The following is a 25,830-nucleotide window of genomic DNA, read 5'->3' as shown; positions in this document are numbered from 1 at the left end:
CTGAACGCCGTGCCGTCTCGTAAGTCTCACCGTCACCATTAGCAGGGATATGTGGGACAAAGACTGGAAAAGCTGATGGTGTCTGTGCAGCCCTAGAGAATTCCTCTGTCCGTGTACTTGCCTCCAAAGCCCTTTTGATTTGTCTGACTTCCCGTTCTTCTGGAGCCCTTTTGGCCTCTAAGGCTTCCCGTTCTTCTTTGCCCCTTCTGCCCGCAGACGGTCTGCACACCTGGTGCATGGAGCACTGTGGGGCAGCAAGAGCAGGGAACTCCCAATTTTAGTTATCACCAAATCTAAATACCTTTTTCTCCATTTATCAGAGGTGCTATTTGCTTCCCAAGCCCTTCCATATTTACCCATAAACTGCCATATTGTACCGCCAATTCTGATGGCATTTCCAGATCTAAGGAATTTAGTGACGCTTCTGGTTTTCATATCTCATCAGTCTTACAGTCTTTGTAAAAAATGAATACAGGAGGAAGACAAAGCAAAAACAGAAAATTCCCTCGGGGTACAAGGCAGTAAAGAACCTGTAGGAGCAGATACCGTTCGGCAGACACCCTGAGACAGTATCTTCAAAGCCTGTACTTTCCTCTGTAGCGTTAGAAGTTACGTTACCCATCATGCCCAAGCTACGTTGGGCGCCACCAGCAGACTTTGAACTTCTTCAAGCCTACTTTATTTGGGGTTCTTCAATGCTTATACCTCCCTTCCAACCCCCCTACCCTAGACAGAAGGGAAAAGAGGCTAATGGAAATAAGAGAAGGAAATCTTTTTAGGCTCAGTTCCTTGGTGCAATTCTACTTTTTGTTATCAGGATTCCAATAGATCCCTTAATCAGCAAACCAGCAATTCAGCAGAGGTGACTGCAACTGCAGCTGCAGGAACCCAGAACCTCAAAGCCTTCTCTGGAGCGTTTCTCTCCAGGACCATCTTGAAATGGAACAATGAACAACCAAACAATAGGAAATGATGCCAAGACCAAAAAACAAAGCCTCTTGTTTTGGGGGCATGATATATATATATCAGTTGGCAAAGACCAAGCCCCCAAGAAGCAGAAGTACTCCCTGGCTTTCATTAGACCACCTCTTCCAACTATTATTTGGACAAACGGCTTTTGAAAAATTCATAAAGCTGGGTGTGGATCTCTGAGTTCAAGGTCAGCCTAGTCTACAAGGCTACACAGAGAAACACTGGGAGGGTACAGGGGGACAAGATGACACATCATTAATTAGACCAATTAAACCAAGTTTTAAATCATTTTGGAGGTATGAAGAAGGCTCAGTATTTGGGGAAATGGACTGTTTTACTAGATTTTGTCCTCCTATAATACACAACCACCCTAGGGTTATTTCATATTCAAGAAACACTTTGCGGTAGTGCCGGGTACTCAGGGACGCCACTGTGGGTGGAGTACAGTAGATGGCTAGTAGATGACTGGTCCTTAGGTGGGGGTGGGGTCTGTTGTGTGCAGAAGCTTCCCTTTCCAGTGTACATCAGCATAATAAGAGCTGTGGAGGTGGCTCAGTGGGTAAGCACGGGACCCTTTGAAAATGTAGGTGAGCCCCAGCACCCAGCATTGTGCAGGACAGAGACAGGTACCAGATTCAGTGAGGGACTCTGCCCCAGAGGAGTATGGCAGAGAATGGTAGAGCAGGGTCCCAATGTCACCCTCACAGCTCTGTGCACACAGGAGGTGCACACAAATGGGAAACATTTTTAATAAGCATAATAAAACACCATTGCTTTCTTTTTCTTCGATACTAAAAATCCTGATACAAACCCAGCATGGTGGTGCATCCCTGTAGCCCTAGCAATGTGGCAGGTAGAGGAAGGAAGGTCAAGAGTGTGAAGGGCATCCTTGGCTGCATATTGAATTTGGAGCAAGCCTAGGCTAAGTGACACACTGTTTGAACAGTTTATTTAGAAATTATTAAATATTTCATTTAAATAAAATAACAAGGAGAAGATTTACTTGGGGGAGTACTCCTTTAATTAAGTTGTTGCATAAAAGATGAGCTTACTGTTAATAACTACTAAATATCTTTGCAGGGCTTGATAACCTCTGGAAATGAAAAACCTGGTAAGTTATTAGGTTATTTTTTTCCTTTTTACAGTAGACTCTTGATCGATTTCTCTAAAATAGCACATATAGTGCTTCTCACTCTTTGGTTATTTCTATATGTGGAGGTTTCTAGGATAACTTCTTGAGGAGGAAATTCAGTTGTGTAATTTAATTCTTCTAAGCTAATTCACCCACAAATATTACTGATCTGAATTGGAAGGTCATGGGAACATTATCAGAAGTTGTGGGTTATGGGTTGCTTTATTGTTTATCAAAAACTTGAAGCTATGGGTACAGCTCTGACTGAACACATAGCTAACAGATCTAAGGTCTGGGCTTAGTTGTTAGCATCAAAATTAACAAGTCACTTAAACATTTACATAAACATTACAGTTTGAGTAAATGCTCCAGATTGACCTCCAAGATGGAAATGTGTCCATAAAAAAAACAATCGTTTTAGAAGTCTGTTGAGTTTACTTTATTTGAAAACAAATCAATAGTTACACAATCAAGTTAGAAATTTTCTGTTTTAGTAGGGTGTGATGGTGCACACCTGTAATCCCAGCACTTGGAGAGGCAGAAACAGGCGATCTCTGTAAGTTCGAGGACAGCTTGCTCTACAAAGCAAGTCCAGGATAGCCAGGGCTACAAGAGAAACCCTGTCTTGAAAAACAAACAAAAACCAAAAAGTAAGCAGTTTGAAAGAAAACCAGGTAGGGCATGATGACACATGCCTGAAATTGTAGCACTTAGGAAGCAGGCAGGAAGATCAGGAGTGAGAAGCCAGCCTGGGTTTTTTATTTATTTATATATATATATATATATATATATATAGCAAGACTCTGTTTTAGTAAAATGGAAAGAAAACAGGAAAGGGGTGGGGCAAAGAATAATATGACAAACCTTAGGTTGTGGACTTTTCTCTAGCTACATGCATCTTAAGGACAGGGAACACTTTAGACTCAGTGAGGGTTTCCAGAAAGGTTCTTCACAGAGGTCGAAGGAGAGAAGGAAGGAAGGAATGAGAGAAGTTATAGAAGAATTAATAGAATCTTTCTAGTGGGTGTGGTGGTACACGTCTTTAATCCCAGAATTCCAGAGGCAGAGGCAGGGGGATTGCTGTGAGTTAGAAGCCAGCCTGGTCTACAAACATAACTACTGTAAGGAAATACAGTATGCCATGCGAGGATTAATGAAATGGGGTGAGTGTACAAGAACTTCCCATTCCAGCCTTGTAGAATGCCTAACAGAGAGCTGGGCTGTAGTAGTCCATGCTTGTGACTCTGGCATTCAGAAGGCTGCAACCGGGAGAGCAGCAGCGTCAGGGCAGTCTGAGCTATGTAGGGAGACATCTCTATTCAAAACACCACCACCAAAACATGTATCACATAAACAAGTGCCTGACACAGGCTTTGTCACCACTCTGAGTCTCTAGCACTGACAGCCACGAGATGAAGCTTGCTCTTTTATTCTGTACCCTTCCAACAACATATCATGAGTGTGATGCTACCTTAAAGGATGGTGATTAATAAGGACTGTTTTTATTTTAGATGCAGAGGCTTGTACAGACTGTCCACCTACTTTTAGTGACAAGAAAGATGAAATAATAGAAAATCTAACAGAAGCCACAGATATTGGTAATTTCCTTCATAATTTTAAAAGCCAAGCATAGTAGCACTCTTCTAATGTTTGCATCTGGCCTTCCCCATCTCTTTTGATTAATTTTGGTGGGCTGGAGAGATGGCTCAGTAACTAAGAGCACTGTTTACTCTTCCAGAGGTCCTGAGTTCAATTCCCAGCAACCACATGGTGGCTCACAACCATCTATAATGAGGTCTGGTGCCCTCTTCTGGCCTGCAAGTGTACATGCAAGCAAAATACTATATACATAATAATAAATAAATCTTTAATTTTGGTTGGAAGTATATTTTGTTAGATATTTCTTGGAATATCTTTTTCTATCCCTTTAGTATGCCCTGCAAGTGCTGAGCAGCCCCAGCTAGTGGTCAACATTGAGTGATAGAAATACTTGGCTAAGCAGTTGTTTTGGGAGGTTTCTTATAGCATATGACCAAGGAGACTCTGCTGTTTTTCACTTGACCTGTTAGTCTTTAGTGACATGAGCACCTCCTTTAGGGTTAGAGTGTGCATAGTGGTTTTCGGCTCAGGCTTTTATTCCAGGGCCAGACCTTCCCCAGATCAACAGAAATTTGCATTTCAGTGATGCCTGTCCTCCAGTAGCCTACCCTCTGTCTTCCTGTACTCAGTAAGCGCATCCTCTTCCTCCTGTAAACAGCAGCAGGATGGATCCTGTTTTCACGTTCATTCTGTTAGCCTGTGTCTTTTTATTGAGTTAAGACCCTTGATATTAAGCAATATCAATGACCAATGATTATTTATTCCTTTTATTTTGGTGAAAGTGGGGTAGGGATGGAGACCGAGACCCTTCTTTTGGGTTTGCTGATCTGAGATTATTTCCTGTGTTTTCTTGGGTGTAGTTAACTTCCTTGGGTTCAAGTTTTTCTCCTAACACCTTCTGTAGGGCTGGATTTATAGGTGGATATTGCTTAAATTTGACTTGATCATTGACTTGACTCGATCTTACTTTCTTCTGTGGTAATTGGAAGTTTCGTTGAGTATAGTAGTCTGGGCTGGCGTCTGTGGCCTCTTCTAGAGTCTGCAATACATCTGATCCAGCCCTTCTAACTTTCAGTCTCCACTGAGAAGTCAAGACGTCTGCCTTTATATATTACTTGGTCTTTTTCCCTTGTAACTTCCCCCAACCCCCAAGACATGATTTCTCTATGTAGCCCTGGCTGTCTTGGACCTCACTCTGTAGACCAGGCTGGCCTTGAGCGCAGATCCTCCTGCCTCTGCCTCCTAAGTGTTGGGATTAGAGGTGTGGGCCACCACTGCATGGCCTCTCTTGTAGCTTTTAATAGCCTGTCTTATTTCTGTATTGTTTAGTGTTTTGTTTATTATATGGCAAGGGGACTTGCTTTTCTGGCCCAATCTATTTGGTGCTCTATAAGCGTCTTGTAACTTTATAGGCATATCCTCCTTTAGGTTAGGAAATTTTTCTTCTATGATTTTGTTGAAAATATTTTCTTGGTCTTTGAGCTGGGAATTTTCTCCATTCTCTCTCCCTACCACCACCACCCCGCCCCCATGGTATCCTGATTTCCTGGATATTTTATGTCAGGAATCTTTCTGCCTCCTGCGGGCTGGGGTTACAGGCATGCCCACTGCGCCCAGCTCTCTTTCCCGTTCCTTACACTCTGTTGGCGATGCTTGCTTTTATAGTTCCTGTTCACAGAATTCTCTCAGCTTGTATACTCTCTATTGCTTCTGTTTTCATTTTCAGGTTTTGAACACTTTTATTAGTTTCCTTCACCTGTTTGTTTGTTTTTCGAGACAGGATTTCTCTGTGTAACCTTGGCTGTCCTAGACAGGCCTCGAATTCACAGCAATCCACCTGCCTCTGCCTCCCGAGTGCTGGGATTAAAGGCTTGCACCACCATGCCCGGCTTCCTAGCTTTCTTTTAGAGATGTATTAATTTCGCCTTTAATGACTTCTATCACCTTCACATAGTTGGTTTTAAGGCCTTTTTTTGTGTGTTTCACATGTTGGCAATCCTGGTTTGGTAGAAGACATGCTCTCCTGGCTGTTTCTGATTATGTTCTTAAATATATCTTTATTTAATTTTAATTTATGTGAATTGCTGTGAGGGTGTCAGATCTTGGAGCTACAGACAGTTGTGAGCTGCCATGTGGGTGCTAGGAATTGATCCCAGGACCTTTAGAAGAGCAGACAGTGCTCTTAACCACCGAGCCATCTCTCCAGCCCTCTGATTGTGTTCTTATGCTAGAGTTTAGGCATCTGGGTTTGGGGGTGATTGTCGGTTTAGGTGCTGATTTGTCTGTTGGACGGTGTTTTGTTCTTGGCTTCTGTTTCCTCTCTAGATTTTCAGAGGTGTAATGGCTATGTGTTGCATGTTTTATTGGCCTGCTCTGCTATGTGTTCATGGGGAATGCTGGCTGGGGGAAGGGCAGGGCAGGCGGGCATTGTGGGGTGGGAGGAGGATGGTCTGTGGGACCCACAGGAGGCATGCATGGGGGGGGGGGAGGATGGTCTGTGGGATCCACAGGAGGCATGCACGGGGGGGAGGGACACCGCAGTTGGTGGTGTGTGCATCACTAGGGTGACCCTGATGATTGGTTTAGAGAACAGAGCTATGGATGTAGTCTTAATGTTTAAAGTCTTTTTGAGCGTTAATCTGTTACTTTGGTCTTTTGGCTATAGGTTTTGGTAATCGCTGTGGGAAACCTAAAGGACCAAGAGATCCACCTTCAGAATGGACATGATTCAGGGAGTTAAAAGACGCTTTAAATTATACTGGAAAATTCAAGTGCCACCGAAAGCCCAGTTTATAGTATTCCATCTTTAAAATGTGGGACTAACAGCAGTGTAGATTGTTACCTTAACTTTTTCCTGGAACCATCTACCTGCCTTATACTACACTTAGGAAAAAGTATTACATATTGTTTATTTTGTAACTTCAAGTATTATTGCCTTAATGTCTCTTAACCCTGTTACAAGCTGCTTGTAGATCTGTTAATATAGTAATACTTTTATGATACCTGGAGTTAAAGGACTACTCTTCTGCTGTTTTATCATGTATGGGTTATTTTGTATATGTACAGGGCAAGTAGGTATATAATTTGATAAAGTTGAAGTCATAAAATAATATTAACAGAAGATGTAAGAATTTCTGCATGGTCTAAGTCTTTGTGTACCTTACTTGTAAATTATTTGCCCTGAAGTTTTAGAAAACAGTTTCTGAATTTTAAAATTGCTGGATTCATGCAGCCAGCATTGCAGGTTATCAGAGATCAAAGATTGTAATAATAATACATTTTGTAAATTGTAAGCAAAAAGTTATTTTTATATTATATACTGTCTAATTGTTCATCCTAATGGTTCTTGTTTTCACCTAGTCATGGAGATTCAGTAAGTGCCTTGGAACAATATTGAATTCTCTTAGCTTGTGTGTGTTACTTTAAATTTTGAATTCAACTGGGATTAGAAGACTATCAGAATATATGTATGTTTCGGGATATTTGACCTGCCATTAAAAAAAAAACAGTTTTACAGTGCTATCTCTTGTACTGATTTTTTTATTCTGATGGAAAAGGTTGTTTTTTTTTTTTTTAATTATGTATGTGTACATCTGTGGAGTTATGTGCATGTGGATGCTGGTGCCCACAGCGCCCAGAGGCATCAGATCCTGCTGGAGCTGGAATTACAGAGACTGTAAGCTGTCCGATATGGCTGCTAAAAACTGAACTTGGGTCCTCTAGAAGAGCGGTATGCCCTCTTTAGCTGCTGAATCATCTCTCCAGCCCCTTGTTCTTATCTTTTAAGTTGTGAGTTGTGGGTGGGGTGTAGTCACTTAATTATGGAATAGGAAGGCCTAGAAATACTGCTGCATGCCTGTAGATGGCCACAGGAAAGGCTGGTGGGAGGGCCGTTTGATCACTTGAACCCACACGTTTTAAGAGTAGTTTGTGCAGCATAATGAAATTTAGTCTCAAAAGGATAAAAATGAGACAAGAAGGCACCTTCTGTGGAACGCATGGCTATGCCCGTTGTTATCTTCCTGGATCCTGGGAGAACGACACCACACAGGTGAAGCTATGGTTCTTCTGTCCATGATGGAAGCCCAAAGTTCCGTCCATAAACAGTGACTAAATTTCAGTCTCCGGGATTGGCTAGGATAGTATGTTTGCCCTGTGCTTTCCAAAGGACAAGGAACTATGAGACTGAGGAGTAGCTTGTTTTGATGCTGTAATTGTATGTTAGCGTTTGTTGTTTCTGCTTTAGTTATTGACTGGTGCTTTTTCTGTTTCTCATGTATTCCAGGCTGGGCTGAACATTGTTATGTAGTCAGAGTGGCCCTTGATTTGCTGCTGAGCCTCCTGTCTCAACCTCCCAGGTGGTGTAGGATCATGAGATGCATCCCAGCTTTATGTTAGCATTAAAAAAAAAAAAATAGGTGCTTTTCATATTGATTCCTCAGACCATGAGACGTTTTCATGTGTTTGAGTTCTTAGAAGATGGTAGTCCAAGCCAGGCATGGTGGCACATGCCTAGAATCTCAGCACTCAGGGAGGCAGAGGCAGGTGGATCTCTGAGTTTGAGGCCAGCTTGGTCTATAATGCGAGTCCAGGACAGCCAGGGCTATGCAGAAAAACCCTGTCTCAAAAAAAAAAAAAAAAACAAAGCAAAACAAAAAAATAAAAGGAAAAGAAAATGGTAGTCCAACAGATACTTGACCGTTACAGGATACAGATATTTTTAGGCTCTGTCAATGCTGCAGCACATGCTGGCAAGATACTTCCCAATAAAACTTGAACTGGTGTAAATGATTTTAGAGGCTAGAGAAATAGTTGAGTCAACAAAGTGCCTATTACATGAACACAAGGACCTGAGTTTGGATCCCCGTCTCTGGACATAATAACAGGTGTGGGCCAGGCCTGGGATGCAGAGGCAGGCAGATCCTTTGAATTTGTGGCCAGCCTGCTCTATATAGCAAGTTTCAAGGCAACCAGGTATTCCCTTCAAATCCTGTGTTAGCGAGGTAGAAAGAGAATTCCTTGAGACTTTCTGGTTTGACAGTCTTGCTGAATCAGCAACTGAATTCAGGTTTGATGTTGAAATTATCCCCAAAACCACAGTGAGTGGGAAGTCGGAGAGTTGGCTCAGCAGTTGGGAGCACTGGCTGCTCTCGTGGAGGGTCTGCACTCAGATCCCAGCACCACATGGCAGCTCAGAACCATCCAGAACTCCACCTTGTGGGGACCAGACATGCACGTAGTACCTGTACACATACGCAGGCAAACCCACTCATGCACATAAAGTGAATACATTTAGACCTTTTAAGACAGCGGCAAGTGTTGGGAAGATGGCTCAGTGGGTAAAGTGTGTGCCTTGCAAGCCTAATGAGCTCAGTGTGCACGTGCTAGACACAGTGGCATCAAGTAACCCCAGCACACTTAGCAGGAGATGAGAGGCACACACGTGCCCCCAGAGTACTCTGGCCACCTAGCTCGCTGTGTCCTGATCTCCACAGGTGCTATGGCCACATATACATCTACACACATGTGAACACACAACACAAAAATAATTTTAGCCTCTTCATAAATGGTGAATTGTATGAACCTGGTTGGGGGTTCCTTTAAAAACCTTCATTGGGATGCATCGTGTATTCAGATGGGCACAACGTCACACTAATCACTGCACAACACACATATGCCTACATGAGCCCAAGTAATACACCTATCAGACACTATCCCTTGGGCTTAGTGAGATGTGCTTATTTTATACATATAAGACTTACTTCTGGGCTGGAGAGATGGCTCAGGTCCAGAGTTCAATTCCCAGCAACCACATGGTGGTTTATAACCATCTGTAATGTGATCTGATGCCCTCTTCTGGCCTGCCGGTGTACATACAGGAAGAACACTCTATACATAATAAATAAATAAATAAATATTTTAAAAAAGAGATACAAACAAACTTTTTTGTTTTTTGAGACACGGTTTCTCTGTGTATCCTTGGTTGTCCCGGAACTTACTCTGTAGACCAAGCTGGCCTCGAACTCACCAAGATCCACCTGCCTCTGCCTCCGGCATGCTGGGACTAAAGGCATGTACACCACTGCTGCGCTGCGCTTTCTTTTTGACTTGGGCCTGCCTGTCACTTAAGCAGTTCGGTACAGAGGGCCTTAGGTTGTATGCAGACTGCCAAGAAAATCAATTAAGTAAGTGCCTGTCAGATGAAAACACGTCTCAATCCAAAGGAAATAAGAGATGGCTTATTCTGAATCACATAAGACTAACTGGGGCCCAGGAACACAGATTTGGGTTTCCCTGAGTAACATTTGCTGTGAAAAGAACATTTGTAGTCACAGGACAAAACAAAGTCGTAAGTCAATGTACTTAGCAAATACATTGGTGGTGGGGATGTATGGTTAGGTTACAGCAGTATAGGGATAAATACATTTTAGATGGTGTATTTCTGTTCTGTTTTTGAGCCAGGGTCTTAACTCCGTTTGGTTTTTCAGGCATGAGGACGGAAGGCATGGGTAAGTCTAGCCAAGCACTTGCTGCCTATACTCAACCTCAGCTCCAATCCCACCCCGGCTCCAGCCCCCGAGCTCTGGAACACAGGCTGCCTGGAACTCAACCTATTCCAGGCTGGCCTGGATGCATGGCAGTCTTCCCACCTCGGCCCCATGAATGCCAGAGCCAGGCATCAGCTAGCCTTGGCCTGTGAAACCTACAGAGCACACAGTGAAAAGGTAAGTCAGCCCATCGCTCCTGTCAGTCCAGCCACGGACAGACAACCTGCCGCTTTCCAAAACCTCTGCCTTGTGTCGACAGTCCCAAAGGACTTTACCTCTGTCCTTTCGCAGTGGTCACTGACTTAGTGCTGTTTGGGAGCCATTGTTTTCTTTTGCTCAATTTATGACCATTTTCATGTATTGATGGGCACAGAGCAGTAAGACACAAGTTCTGTGTCATGGCCGAACTTTAGTCTGTCCATTAGTTGCATGATTTAGTGAGATTGCCCCTTAAGTAGGGTACATGTTCTAAACCATTGGGTTGCTTAAAGTAATGAACTGGGTGTTAAACTTCTGCCTCTAAAAGGCTTACTGTGCCAGTTCGTCTTTTTATGTTCTAAAGTTTGACTGACTTCAGGTTAGAAGTACACATCCTTTCTTCAGATAATCAGGTAGATGGCGCGTGAGAAAGGGTAGCCTTGGTTTCTGGCTTGAAAAAGAAAATGCCAGTTTTGAATGTTTGATTTTAGGTAGTTGATAAATCTATTATTCAAGAAGTGATGTCCAGTCCCAGGGTAGAAGTAAAGATTTGAAAGCCTTATGAAACAACTGCAGGATGAAAACACGAATATAATAGGCTGGGCAGTGGCACACTCCTTTAATCCCAGCACTCAGTAGGTGGAGGCCAACCTGGTCTACTGAGCAAGTTCCAGGACAGCTAAGGCTACACAGAGAAACCCTGTCTCAAACAAACAAACATGAGCATAGACATGAATAAAACTGTATACAAAAACCCTGAGAAAATAAATGGACTAACTGATACTTAAATGAATTGATTTTGAATTCAGGTATTGGTAATGTTGCCCAGACTGACAAGGATCCTCTTGACCCAACTCTATTTTGCTGAAATAAGTGAAATTTTACCTTTACATGGAAATCCTTCCATCTCTGTTTATTAAGATGTAATTTAGGTTGTGTATCATAGTTTATTCTTGTAATCCAGCAGGGAATAGATGGCAAGTCCCAGCTCAGCCTGGGCGTCACAGCCACAACAAGACCAACCCGACGTCCCACTTCTGCAAAAGTCTTCAGTGGTTCTTCACCCAAGATAACACTTCTTCAAAGCCTTTAATGCGCAGCCCAGGTTCTCCAGAGTTAGGGCTTTGGAACTGGCTTAGAGTGAGGCTAAGGAATGTGCCATAGCCAGTCTCATTGCATAGTGAAGTTGGAGAGTCAGGTCTACAAAATCAAACCCAGCCTGCTCTGCAGCTCAAGGAAGGTCTGCTGGTCGTCTCTTTGACCTTTGCTGTTTGTACTTGAGCACCAACTGCAGTACACACACACACACACTCTCTCTCTCTCTCTTTGGCTCTGCTGTGGGGGTCCTCCGTATTCCTGTCCGGTGCCATTAAAGAATTGATTCTGTTTCCAGCCAAGTCAACCTTTCTCCTTGGTTTTTTCTATACTGTACCCTGGTCATCATTTTGCTTTCGGTTATGGGTGACTAACATGGCCTCTTTGAGACAAGAGACCATAACATTTATGGAGATGGCAGTGGAGACTGAGACTCCCAAGGCAGTTAAATATGTAAAGAACTAAGTTTTAGTTTTTCAATGCTGTCCCTACTGAATTAGAAATAAATGAATGTGATGGCTTAGTTGTATCCAAGGTAACCGTACGTATTAAAGTCGTGACTCCGCCCCTATTAAGTCTTGCTTTTCCTCCCTCCCTCTTTAAGATCTTTACACCCCATGCCATCTGCTAATGTGCTCTGAATCAAGCATGACTTTGAACTTCTGATCCTCCTCTTCGGGTTTATGCAGCACTTGAACCCAGGCCTTCAAGCATGCCAAGCACGCATTCTACCAACTGAGCTACCGTCTCGCCAAACCATCTCTATTTTTTTTTTTAAGATTTATGTATTTATTACTTATACACTATTCTGCCTGCACGTGTGCCAGCAGTTCAGAAGAGGGCACCAGATCTCGTCATAGATGGTTGTGAGCCACCATGAGGCTGCTGGGAATTGAACTCAGGACCTCTAGAAGAGCAGACCGTGCTCTTAACCTCTGAGCCATCTCTCCAGCCCCTTCTTTCTATTTTGATTCTCTCGATTTACTTTTTTTTAAAAATTCGCTTTTCAGCCTGATCACAGCCCCCCCTCCTCTCCCCCCAGCCCCACCCTCATATCCCTCCCCCAGTGCTCCCATACCCTTATCCTCAGAGAAGGGGAGCCCCCTCCCCATGGGTACCAACCCACCAACCCATAGGTGCCCCCTCTCCCACTGAGGCCAGACAAGGCAGCCCAGCTACGTGAAAGGGATCCAAAGACACACGCGTTCTATTTTCTTCTTTTAAGATTTATTTATTTATTATGTATACAGTGCTCTGCCTGCATGTACACTTGCAGGCCAGAAAAAGGCATCAGATCACACTATAGATTGTTGTGAGCCACCATGTAGTTGCTGGGAATTGAACTCAGGATGTCCGGAGGAGCAGTCAGTGCCCTTAACCTCTGAGCCATCTGTCCAGCCCAAGCTTTCTGTTTATTTTCAAGCTTAAAACTTGACATGTGATTTAAAGTGCTGACATGAGTACACTCCTCAGGGCCTAAGGAGATGGCTCAGTGGTTAAGAGTACTGCCTGTTCTTCCAGAGGACACAGGTTCAGTTCCCAGCACCTACAACATGGCTAATAACCAATTCCAGTTCAAGGGGATCTGACATCCTCAGATGTCCTCTGCGGGTCCTGTACACATGGTACATAGACATAAACAGGCAAACAGTCATGTACATAAAAATAAAATCAAAATATTTTTAAAATGTAATTCGTTCTTGGGGTAAAGTTGAATATGTATGTTGTTGTCCGTTTACTATATTGTGCCTGTTCCTGAAACCAGCTCAAAAGAATGGTCCATAGGGCTGGAGAGATGGTTCAGCAGTTACTGGCTGCTCTTCAAGAGGACCCGAGTTCAATTCCCCACACCCACATCACAGCTCACAGCTGTCTGTAATACAGCTTCAAGTTATTTGACAACCTCACACAGGCATACATACATGCAGGCAAAACACCAATGCACATAAGAAGTAAAAATGAATCAACCATTTAAAAAAATATACCAGCCATAGGGACTGGACAATGGCTCAGGGGCTAAGAGTGCTGCTCTCTTCCACAGGGCCTGAGTTCAGTCCACAGCAGCCACATAATGACTTACAACTGTCTGTACCTTTAATTCTAGGGGGGACCTGATACCTCTTCTGGCCTCCCAGGACACTGCATGGATACAGGGCACAGACATACATGTAAACAAAACACTGCATGGATAAGGGGCACAGACATACATATAAACAAAACACCCATACACACAATGAAGTTGTTTAAAATACCAACATTTGCTCTCAGTACTTTGTTGGAATTATTCCCAAATTTCATATTTGACTTCTCTGAAAGCATGTAGCCATGAGTCGAGAATGTTCTAACCAGGGCCAGGAGGAGATATTATATACCCTTAATCCCACCACTGGACAGGCAGAGGCCAGTAGGTAGGTCTCTGTAAGTTCAAGGTCAGCCTGATGTATAAAGCAAGTTCTAGAACAGCTAGGGCTACACGGAGAAACCCTATCTTGAAACAACAACAAGGAGAATGTCCTGGCTGAATATGACAAGCCCACACTTGTACCTCAGCCCTCCGCGGGGCTGAGCTGAGCAGAAGCCAGCCTGGGCTGCACATAATAAGACCCTGTTTCAAAAGGAACAATTTTTTTTCATAGCTCAATAAGACAGGTTTTGTGCTTCCTAGGCAACAAAACAATGAGAGGAAATAATGCACCTTGGGATCAGAAGATCTGAAGTTGTGTTTGTTTGTTTGTTTGTTTGTTTGTTTGAGATGGGGCCATGAGTGTGCAGGCCAGCCTGGCTTCATGCTCTGTGCTTCCCGGACAGCAGGTGTGAACCACCACACTCAGAACAACATGTTTAGAGGGGTTTCACTGCAAAATAGCATCTGACTTAGATTTGGCAAAATAATGCTTAATATATATTGGTGTTGAAATACATATTTGGTGCTTGGCCTCTGAAGTTATTTTGGTTTAATGCTAAATATGATTAAGTTAAACTGACTCACTGTACTGGTTTATTTATTTATTTAATGTGCATTTAGCATAAAAGTGTCAGATCCCTTGGAACTGGAGTTACAGACAGTTGTGAGCTGCCATGTAGTGCTGGGAATTAAACCTGGATGCTTCAGAAGAGCAGACAGTGCTCTGAACCACTGAGCCATCTCTCCAGCCTACCTGTGCTGGTTTTAGTAACTATTTTTTAAAGATTTATGAATCTTATCTTATGTAGGAGTGTTATGCGTGTACCACATGAATGCATGCCTGGAGCCTACACAGACAAGCAGACGCCGGATCTCCTGGAAGTGGTGTTATGGTGGGTGAGCCACCATGTGGGTGCTGGGAACCTAACCTAGGACCTCGGCAGGAGAGCAAATGTGCCTAACCACTGAACCATCTCTCCAGTCTCCATCTGCTACGCTGTAAAATGTACACATATTTCCAATAAAGGGTTTTATTATGACATTTTCATCACCATATCCATCTCCCTCCTGTCCTTTTTCTCTCTGGTCCCTCCTTTTACTTTCATGTTTTGTTTTTTTTTAATCTAGATGTCACATACAGAGAAATGTTATTGTTTCCCAAACATTATCTCTAGTTCTATCCATTTCCCTGCAAATGACAAAGTTTCTTTCTTTATCCACATGGTGTGTGTTGTTGAGGACCTCCGCTGACACTCTAAGTTGTTTCTTGTGGGTGGTGCTGCAGTAAATACAACCGTGCATTCAGACAGTTGCATTCTGGTTCTTTCAGGTGGATACCAAAGTAGTCACCAGGATCTTACCATAGTTCTATTTTCAGGTTGTTGTTGGTTTTGTTTTTTTTTTTTTTATAGGAAACTCTATACTGACTTCCATTATGGAATTGCATGCCCACTACCAGCCTGTGATGGTATGTCTTAGGGTTTCTATCGCAGGGAGGAGACACCACCACCACCACAGAAACTCTTATAAAGGAAAGCATTTCACTGGGGCTGGCCTGCAGTTTAGGGGTTCAGTCCGTTATCATCATGGTGGGGAGCATGGCAGCGTGCAGGCAGACATGGTGCTGGAGGAGGAGCTGAGAGTTCTACATCTGGATCAGCAGGCAGCAGGAAGAGAGAGAAAGAGACAGAGAGACAGAGACAGGGAGAGAGAGAGACAGAGAGACAGAGACAGACAGACAGACAGACACACAGACAGACTGGGCCTGGCTTGAGCTTCTGAAACCCTAAAGCCCACCCCCAGTGACACATTTCCTCCAACAAGGCCACACCTCCTAATCCCTCTCAACTAATGCCACTCCCTAATGACCAAGCATTTAAATAAATGAGTCTATGAGGTCGTTCCTAGGCTTTTTTCCCTTATACACTTTCTCATCTCCAGCATCAATGTCTGTTTTCTCAGTGATGCTCATTCTAACTATGGTGAGATGGGATCTCAATGAGGTATTGACTTGAATATCCTAGGCATGCTGGGCGTCTTCTGTGTGTACTGTCTTTGAGAATTGTCTTGATCCATTTATTTATCCAGTTACTAATTGGATTGTTTATTCTTTGTTTAATTTTTTTTGAGTTCTTTATATGCACTGTAGAGTTTCAGATCTTACATTGAAGGCATTTGAAACATTTGAGATGATTTTTTAATAGGGTAAAAGACAGAGATATCATGTCATTCCTCTACATATGGGTGTGCAGTCATCCCTGCACTAAAGAGACTATCTTCTCCATTGTATGTTTTTTTTTTTCACTATTTCAGTTGGGTTTTGTTGTTGTTGTTGTTTGTTGTTACTGTTGGCAACTTGACATAAACTATAGTCATTTGAGAAGGGAGAACGTCAACTGAGGAAATACTCCCATCAGATTGGCCTGTAGGCAAGTCTTCAGAGCATTTTCTTTATTGGTGTTTGATGTTCAGGGCCTTATAACCATTGGGCGCCAAATAGAACCAGACTTTCCTAGACTGCCAGCTCCCAATAGTGACTAGCCAAAATAACACAGAGAAACCCTGTCTTGAAAAACAAAACCAAAAAGAAAAGAAAAGAAAAAAAGTAAGAATGAAAAAGAAAACTAAGTGAGTCAGTAAGCAATACTCTTCCATGGCTTCTGCCTTAGTTCCTGCCTTCAGGTTCCTACCCTTCTTGAGTTCCTGCCTTGGCTCACCTCAATGGACTGTGACTCAGAAATGTAAGATAAATAAACCCCTCTCTTCCTAAGTTACTTTTGTTCACAGTCTTTATCACAGCATGCAAAACAGAACCTTTGTAAGTGATTTTGACTGTGGCTACATGAGCTTATTTCTGGCCCATGTCCTATTCCACTGGTCAACTTATTTGCCTAATTATTAATTGGAGTGTCTGTTCTTTCAGTGTTTCTGTACAGTGCCGTGCTGTGTTTGTTATTAAGGTTCTATAGCATAATTTAAAATAAGATGTTATTCCTTTGACTCAGTATTCCTTTGGGCTAGTTTTGTGCTTCCATGTGAATGTTAAGAATTAATTTTTCCTGCTTCTCTGAAGAATAACATTGGATTCTTGATAGAATTTACAGTCAATCTTCAGATTGCTTTAAATTTTTACAATATTAATTCTGCCACGCTATAAGCATGGGATGTCTTCTCATCTTAGATTTCTTGCTTCCATGTTTTCAGGCTTTTCATAGTTTTGCTCCTCCTTAGTTAAGTTTATTTCTAGGGGTTTTGTTTGGTTGCTTGCTTTTTATGAGGGAGGTGTGTCATGTGTGTCTGTGTGTGTTTTGGGGCTATTCTGAGTGGGATTCTTCTTGTTTCTATCATTCATAGTGGTGTATAGAAAAGTAATGATTTTTGTGTGTTGATTTTTATCTTGTTTTGTGCTTGCTTTTCATTGTTGCTGTTGTTTGACTGGCTGGTTGTTTGGACCCAGGGCCTCACTCCCGCCAGGCAAGCATTCTTCCCACGAGCTCCCATCCAGGCCAGAGTCTATGGGCATGCACCACCACGCCCATCTTGTCTGTATTTTAAATAATCAAAAATTCAGATTCTACCAGTATTTGGGAGGCAGAAATAGGAGGCTGTGAGTTCGAGTCCAGCCTGGTCTACATAATGAATTCAGAGAGACCTTGTCTCAGAGAGGGAGAGGGGGAGAGAGAGAGAGAGAGAGAGAGAGAGAGAGAGAGAGAGAGAGAGAGAGAGAGAGGACAGGGAGATAGAAAGAAAGGTTCTCTGAAAAGTTCTGAAATTAATGAGATGTGATTTAAATTCAGTTTTGTATCTTTTATTATCCAGTTTTAGAGCAAGTAGCTCACAATTGCTAGTGTTTTCATTCTCACAGATGGAGAAAGAAGCCCAAAGACTGTATCAGGCATGCTGGCATGAATCCCCTCCACAGGTGCCCCTTGCCTTTATGTCGCTTACACGGTGTAGATGCAGTTTTGAACATGAACTGCATGTGCTTTCTTTTTTCAAAGTTTTTTTTCAATTCGTTGTGAGTTTCACATCATGCACCCCAATCCCGCTCATCTCCCTGTCTCCTCGTATCTGCCTTCCGCCCTTGAAACCTGCCCCCCCCCAAATAAAAAACACATACAAGCAAAAGTAAACAAAGCACAGAAGGTGTAGAAGCTGCAGTGTGTCACAGTGTGTCCCACAGCATAACCCTTTGTCCACACATCTTCACTTATAAATAAATGTACATTGCAGCGAGGCATTGGTCTGGTTTGAGGCCTCTGGCTTCTGCTACACCATCAGTACTGCATCCTGACCAGGACTCTTCTTTTGTATCCTGTTGTTGCCCTGTGTCATGGAGGTCCTGAAACTTTGGATTGGCAGGACCGTCCCCTCACGTGGCCCTTTCTTGACAGATGTGCTATAACCTGTTTGCCACTTGTCTTCAAAGCATATACATTTTCAAGTATGCAAATGACCAATATCTGTTGCTGATATCCCTGAAAGTGCAGCACTGGACAGCCAGACGATGGGCCCCTGTGTTCCCACTGCTACAGAGCTGGGCGTCAGTGAATTAGTGGGGGATGGGCATCCCAAAGACTCCAGTCATTTTGCATTTGTACAGATAACATGATATGTGTACTGAAGCCTTGTTCGAAATAACACTCATGACTTTGGGAAGAACATAGTCTTAGCTTCTATATAGATCTGTACCCAAATAGGCAAACATGAATAACAGAAAGAGTCCAGATTTATTCTTAGCATACCTGGGTCCAAAACAAAACCCACGTGTTTCTTCTGATGAAAAGTTTGGCAGTCGGTTCAAAGGTTTATTGAATGTTCAGACATAGAGACTGTCTCTACACTCAAGTGGTGTGTCTCCTGTGCCAACCACATACATAATCTGGAATGTTTCCAGTAGCTTCTAAAATATGGATGTGGTGACAAAGAACTGCATCCTCAAATTGTTCTCTGACCCCCATGCTCATGCGGTAGCACACAAGTGCACACACAGTAATAAATGAATCTAAAAAAACCTAAGACTGTGGAAAGAGTTTTTATGTAATTTACAATATTAAACATAAGATCTGCGTTTAGTCCTCCTTGCTGTAGTTGAAGTAAGTTCACAGTAATGTTTTGCATGCAGCTTTTAGGCAAACATTTAAAAACAACCTAAAGACATGACATAACTCCTTTAATTTGAAAAAAATGATAATAGTTGAAAAAACATTAGAGAAACATGTGTTTTCATTAAGATGCTGGGGCCCAGGGATGTAGTCAGATGGTAGAGTGCTTGCCTGGCATGCCAGAAGCCCTGGGGTGAGTCCCACATAGCCCACACCGTAGGATGTGCCTATAATCTCATCACTGCGGAGAGCAAGGCAGAGGAGCAGGAGTTCAGAGTCATCCTCCACTGCAGAGAGTGGGGTCCGACCAGACCACAAAAGACTCTGCATTGGGGGTTGGTTTGGCTGCTGCCCAAATGAGCAGACTCATGTACCCCCAAAATGTTTGTATCCTCACCTAAAAACGTATTTCTGCTTGACCAATAAAAAACCAACACACCCAGTCACAGAAAATGGGATAGGATTGGCTAAGGTTCAGGGGCTTGTAGGGCAGAGAGGTTTTTGGGAAGGGAAGCAGTCAGAGACCCGGAAGAGGATCTTGGGAAGGAGACAGGAAGAGGAAAGGAAGGAGACTACTACAGGTGAGGGGAAGAAGCACGTGACCAGCGTGGATGGAGGTTTGGCCCAGATGAAGAACATTACCAATGGGGATTACGGATGGGAGGTAGCTGGATAGAAATTATCAGAAGCAGATGGCATGGGTTGGGGAGGAGGGAGTTATTGGAAGAAAGCTTAGGAGGTGATATCTGCCTTGCTTCAGGTAAACCAAGGGTATTTTAAAATGTAACAGGTGTCTGAATTTTTATTGATTAATAGCGGGTTAGAATACCACCATAATAATAATTAGCCTAATAATAAACATTAATTAGGCCATACTTAAATTAACCACAACAACCCCGTCTCAAAAAAAGAAAGGAAGAAAAAAAGAATTCTATGTATATAGAAAACCCAATTTGTAAGAGATTGTCTCTGATGTTCAGATTGACCAAGTGTTCCTAGATCTTTCAAACTAAAATTTAAACTCAAACTAAAAATTGTTCATTTCAACATTAGTTATCCCATCTACTGAGATTATTTAAATTAAGTAAAAGGCAGAAGTTTTACATTAGGCTTACTTTTTCCTTGCATTTAAAATCAGAGTTGTGAATGTTGGATTCTTTGACCAACGGTTGTATTTGATAGCTAAAGCAATTTGTAGCCGCTACTGGGCTGGCAAAACTCTCCTCCTCCAGATGGAGGCAGCAAAGTGGGCGCTGAGGAAGTGTGTGACTTAAAAGCCATCTTCTCCCAGAGCACTTGAAAGCACAGAAAAGTGCTGGGAATGGTGGCGAATGCAGAGGCAGGTGGATCCCTGAGAGTTCGAGGCCAGCCTGGTCTACAAGCAAGTCCAGGACAGCCAAGGCTACACAGAGAAACCCTGTCTAAAAAAAAAAAACAAAAACAAAAACAAAACCTAAGACAAACAATAAAAACAAACAAAAAGCCATAGCTTCAAAGCTTTGGGGGAAGGTTCACTGTTTAGGAATGGCCTAAAAGACCACCTTGAAAAAGTTGAAGTGAGCTGGGTGTGGCAGTATAGTGTCACACGCCTTTAATCCCAGCATTTAGGAGGCAGAGGCAGGTGGATCACTGTGAGTTCAAGGTTAGCCTGGTCTACAAAGTGAGTTCCAGGACAGCCAGGGCTATTACACAGAGAAATCCTGTCTCGGAAAACAAAACAAAACAGAAACAAAAACAAGTGAAATGAACTTAAAGCATCTCTATGTGATAGGCAGGCCTCATAAAAACAATTTATGTCGAAGACTGGGCAGGGAACTCAGTCAGTCAAGTGTCTGTGTTGCAAGCGTGAAGCCAGGCACTGTAATCCCAGCAGTAGAGAGGGAGAGACAGGAGAACCCAAGGGTTTCCTGGACAGCCAGTCTAGCCAAGTCAGTGACCTACAGACTCAGTGAAAGCAGAGCCACTGAGAAAGGTCCTAAAGCAGACTTGTGGCCTCAGCATGTGCCTGCACACATAGCCACATGCACAACACACAGACACACACAGATGTCCACTGTGTAGTGCTCACCATGTGTTGGGCATGTTGCTAACTTCAGTCTCATCTTACCTTGAAAAACAAAAAACGGTTTATTTTCATGTGTATGGATGTTTTGCCTGCCTGTATGTCTGTACACCACATGGTGTCTGGTGCCCACAGGAGACCAGAAGAGGGTGCTGTATCCCCTGGGACTGGGATCATGGATGGTTGTGAGCCATCATGTGGGTGCTAGGAATAAAACCTAGGCCCTCTGGAAGAGAGGCCAGTGCTCTGAACCACTGATCCATCTCTCTAACCCCTTATTTTGTTTCTTTGTGACAGAATCTCACTCAGTAGCCCCCGGGAACTCACTATGTAGCCAGGATAGCCTCTAACGTAAGTGATCCTCTGGGAAGGAATTTTGATTCAGCATTATAGCTGCTCTGGCAAGGGATCACACAGACCTATGTCTTTGGTCTGTGTGACCTGACTGGAACGATGCCACTTTAATCCCTCTGGATGGAACACAGCCACCCTTAGTGCACATCTTTAATCCCAAACAAGGGAGGCAAAGTTAGTTTGTAGAAGGAAGCACCCATGGTTGAAAGTGATGTCTAATTGAGGGGCAGACAGAGTGATGAATCAGAGAAAGACTTGACAGAGTGAGTCAGAAATAGGATTTGCCCTACTCTCATGAGAACAGACAGGAAAGAGGCTACTTTAGGTCAGGACAGTAGAGTTGAGGAGGTAGACTAAGGTACATAGAAAGTAGAGAAGACAAGATGGCAGAGTACAGTGGAGAACACAGTACAGCATAGGCAGTTCAGTGCAGTGCAGATGACTATGCAGTTCGGTGCATTTCGGTTTGTGGAGTTCAGAAGCAGAGCAATTCAGGGAGGAGCCAAGAGAGTCTAGTTTGAATCCGTCTTGTGAGAGGCGTTTTCAGGTGACCCAGCTAGCAAGGGTTCAGAAAGAACCAGAAAGGGTGAGCTTATTCAGCAGTAAGCCTTCAAGATAACAATCACAACTAGTGAATAAAAGTTATTTTTACAATCTTCCTACCTCCACCTCCTAAGTGCTAAGATTACAGTGTGAACCACTGGCAGTGTACATTCGGGGTTTGTCAACACGATCTGTTCATTAGACAGTTGCCAACAGCCTTTATGTCATCTTATTCTGTGCATCTTCTGGGCTTTCAGAAAACTGGAATTGTTTTTCAGACTCTTTGGAAGCTTACAGTTACAAATGTGTTAGAGCTGGAAATTAATCTCACATACACCAAACTACCATGAATGTGTTTAAAGTCCACCAACCAGGACACTTGAGTAAAGAATTCACAACAGGAGCCATGTGTTGGTGGCGCACGCCTTTAATCCCAGCACTCGGGAGGCAGAGGCAGGCAGATTGCTGTGAATTTGAGGCCAGCCTGGTCTACAAAGCGAGTCAAGGACAGTCAAGGCTACACAGAGAAACCCTGTCTTGAAACCCTCCCCCCTCAAAAAAAGAATGCTGGCTACTCTTCCAGAGGACGCTGGTACCCACATGGCAGCTCACACCTGTCTCTAACTCCAGATCTGAAACACACAGGTGTACATGCAGGCAAAACACAAGTGCACATGAAATAAACATTACACACACTCACACACACACACATTTCTTTTTTAAGAATTCAGAAAAGGAAAAAAAAAAAGAATTCAGAAAAGATGTATCACCAGTAGCTGGAATCCAGACCAGGTATTTTCAGGGCCTTACTTGACTTCTTATTAAATATCAAATGAACATTCACACAAATTGCAAAGTAGTCAGAAGCTTTTTTTTTTTTTTAAAGCAAAGCATGGGCTGGAGAGATGACCCAGGGCTTGAGGGCACTGTCTGCTTTTCCAGGTTCAAATTCCTGGCACCCACATGACAGCTCCTAACTGTCTGCAACTCTAGCTCTAGGGCATCTGAGGCCTTTTTTCCCCGGCCTTCTCAGGCACCAGGCAGCATGTGGTACTCAGACATGCAGGCCGGCAAGGCACCCAGGTACGTAAAACATTATTTTTTTTTTCAGCAAATCAATAAATAGTACAGATCAGAAACAACTATACTGCAGAGTAGCAGCAGGTCATGTGACTGAGAACTCAGCAGCACAGTCATTGTTTGAGGCTTCTTTTCCTGGGACTAAGGGAAGGAAAGGCTGGCTTGTAAGGTGTAGGTTGGTGTTTCTCAATTATGATGCATAGATTAGGTAATATAATCGTTTTACACTGCACGAGTCTTTCCCCATAATACATCTGATTTTAATCATGGGCACACCCAAGAATCCAAAGCATAAGATGATAAATAGGGAAATTCCAGAAAAGTGCTGTTGGGGATGCAGTTTTGCTCTGTGGTACAAATTTCCAAAACCTGTTAAGGCTGGATAGGTTTCCTATCATCAATACTCAGATAATAAGCCCGATGTGACTGAATACGCTTCTGCCTACCGTTGAATAAAATCTGTTTGATGGTTGTCAAGAGGAGGAGAGCCTAACCCCCGTTGCTCAGAGTGGAGTGGGCCTTCAGGTCAAGGCAGATGAGGAACCCAGGTTGTCATAGATTGCTAGGTGCGTTGCTCAAAGATGAGTGTCTGCAAAGCCTAAGCCCACTGGAGTCCTCGGTTCCTAAGTTGTTCCTTATGCTTGCGCCCCAGAGCGGATCAGATGGAGGTTATGGGCCGTGATGCAGTATGTTACGGTGAAGGTGATGTGTCTCTAGAAGCAGTGGGTATACAGGGAGCTCCCCGACTCAGCAAGTGTCTGGGACCACAGAATAGAGAGCAGGCACTTCACGCCACGCCCAGGGGAATCTGAGTTAGCCCTCAAGTTCAGCTGAAGGACTGATTCTTCTTTTGTTTGTTTTTTTTTAAAAGATTTATTTATTTTATTTATTGCATATGAGTGCTTTATCTGCAGAAGAGGGTATCAGGTTGCAATATAGATGGTTGTGAACCACCATGTGGTTGCTGGGAATTGACCTCAGGACCTCTGGAAGAGCAGGCGGTGCTCTTAACCACTGAGCCATCTCTCCAGCCCTGATTCTTCTTTTGAGACAGGGTTTCTTTGTGCAGTCTTGTCTGTCCTAGACCAGGCTGGCCTTGAACTCACAGAGATCTGCCTGCCTCTGCCTCCCCGAATGCTGGGATTAAAGGCGTGCTCCAGTACGCCTGGCAAGGACTGATTTTGTAACCTGTCAGTGTTCTGTAAATCTCACAATGAAGCCCCTTTGGCTTAAACTATTATGGTCAGACCCTTCCCTGTGCATCTCTTCTGAGAAGTCCTGTGAACAGCTCTCTAGCAATTACCTAATATCAATGGATGAGTAAGCAAATAAATTCAATTGCTGTTTTCCTGAGTTTGTAAAATATTCTAAGAATCCAGATATATGCTGGGGTGCACATCTGTAATCTCAGTTCTTGGGAGGTGGAGTTCAAGGCCAGCCTGGGCTGTATAGCAAGACTCTGCTTCAAAAAGAAAAAAGAAAAAGAAAAAGAAAGAAAAAAAAAGACAGACAGCTGGCTCAGACCTTGTAACCTTGTACTGCTCTTGCAAAGGACACGAGTGTGGCTCCCAGCACCCATGTCAGGCAGCTTCCAACCCAATGCTTCTGGACTCATCAGGCACTTCATCCATATGCACATACTCACGTACACACAGACACAGAAGACACACACACATGAAAATCGTAAAACTAGGGCCTAGAGAGATGGCTGAGTAGTTAAGAGTGCTTGCTTGCTCTTGCAGAGGACCCAGGTTCTGTTCCAGCTCCCCGGTGGATGCTCACAAGCATCTGTAAGCCCAGTTCCAGGGGACCTGATACCATCTTCTGACTTCATGCACATGGTGCGCAGATATGCATGTAGGTGAAACAGTCATTTGAACAAAATAAAAATCTATAAATCTTATCAACGTAGTAAAAATTCAAATCTGTTTACAAATGACAACCACTGAATTTCATGGCCGTGATCCACTTTACACCGAGAACTCAGACATTTTTCCATTCTTGTCACGAGTCTGTCGGGAACGTAGACAAATGCAGCTCTGCCTTCCACATGTCAGAACTTATTGGATAACAAGAAGTTTACAAGGTGCAGTGGTTTTGATGGCAGCAACTTGCCAGTTCCTCCACTTTCCTCAGAAATCCTGGCACAGTTTCTTTTTTCCTTCCTTCCTTCCTTCCTTCTTTCTTTCTTTTCTATCACATGTATTTATTTTGGGGTGGAGGAAGTCAGTTACCTCCTTCCACACGGGTCCCTCAGACCATCAGGCTTGCATGCAAGCACCTCCCACCCATTGATGAGCTTACTGGCCAACTAAGCAGAGACAGAATTGAGCTTCAAGGGAGGATGCTGCTGAGCATCACAGCTCCAAGAGGGAAGATGCATCACTGAGTCCAGCTGCAGAGGCAAGAGGACAGGACTCTGCAGAAGAAACTGGGTGGGTGGATGGATGGACAGGTGGACAGTAGACCCAGACAAGCAAATGGCAGTTGAATAGGCCACATCAGGGCAGGGACAAAGTCAGGTTAAATCTCCAGGGACAGTTGGTCCTGGATACACATTGTGTGTGTGGGTGTGGGTGGGTGTGGGTGTGCACACTCACACTAGCAGCAAGACATACATATAGAGTTCAAAGGACAACTTGAAAGACTCAGTGCTCTTCTTCCAGCAAGTTAAGTCCCAAGGATCAAACTCAGTTCAAGGGGTGTGGCAGCAAGCACCTTTAGCCCCTGAGCCATCT

At 43.5% G+C, this 25,830-nt stretch overlaps 1 protein-coding gene and 1 pseudogene across 3 annotated transcripts in view; one reads left to right on the top strand and one right to left on the bottom strand.

Annotated features, from left to right (window-relative positions):
• PTPN12 (protein tyrosine phosphatase non-receptor type 12) overlaps positions 1-7,222 on the top strand; it is a 74,525-nt gene extending 67,303 nt beyond the window's left edge. For both annotated transcript variants that reach the window (XM_084787280.1, XM_084787281.1), the window contains 3 exons: positions 2,053-2,083; positions 3,616-3,702; positions 6,369-7,222. In XM_084787280.1, the coding sequence (XP_084643406.1) occupies positions 2,053-2,083; positions 3,616-3,702; positions 6,369-6,430 (180 nt within the window). In that variant the 3' untranslated portion in view covers positions 6,431-7,222. The remainder of the gene's footprint in view (positions 1-2,052; positions 2,084-3,615; positions 3,703-6,368) is intronic.
• Positions 1-25,830, bottom strand: part of LOC311600521 (large ribosomal subunit protein eL34-like) — a 127,529-nt pseudogene that overhangs the window by 90,819 nt on the left and 10,880 nt on the right. The gene's annotated exons all lie outside the window — the stretch shown is intronic.

This window comes from Acomys minous, assembly GCF_964271855.1.
Source record: "Acomys minous genome assembly, chromosome: 6".
NCBI lineage: Eukaryota > Metazoa > Chordata > Mammalia > Rodentia > Muridae > Acomys > Acomys minous.
This window is presented reverse-complemented; position numbering and strand designations above follow the sequence as displayed.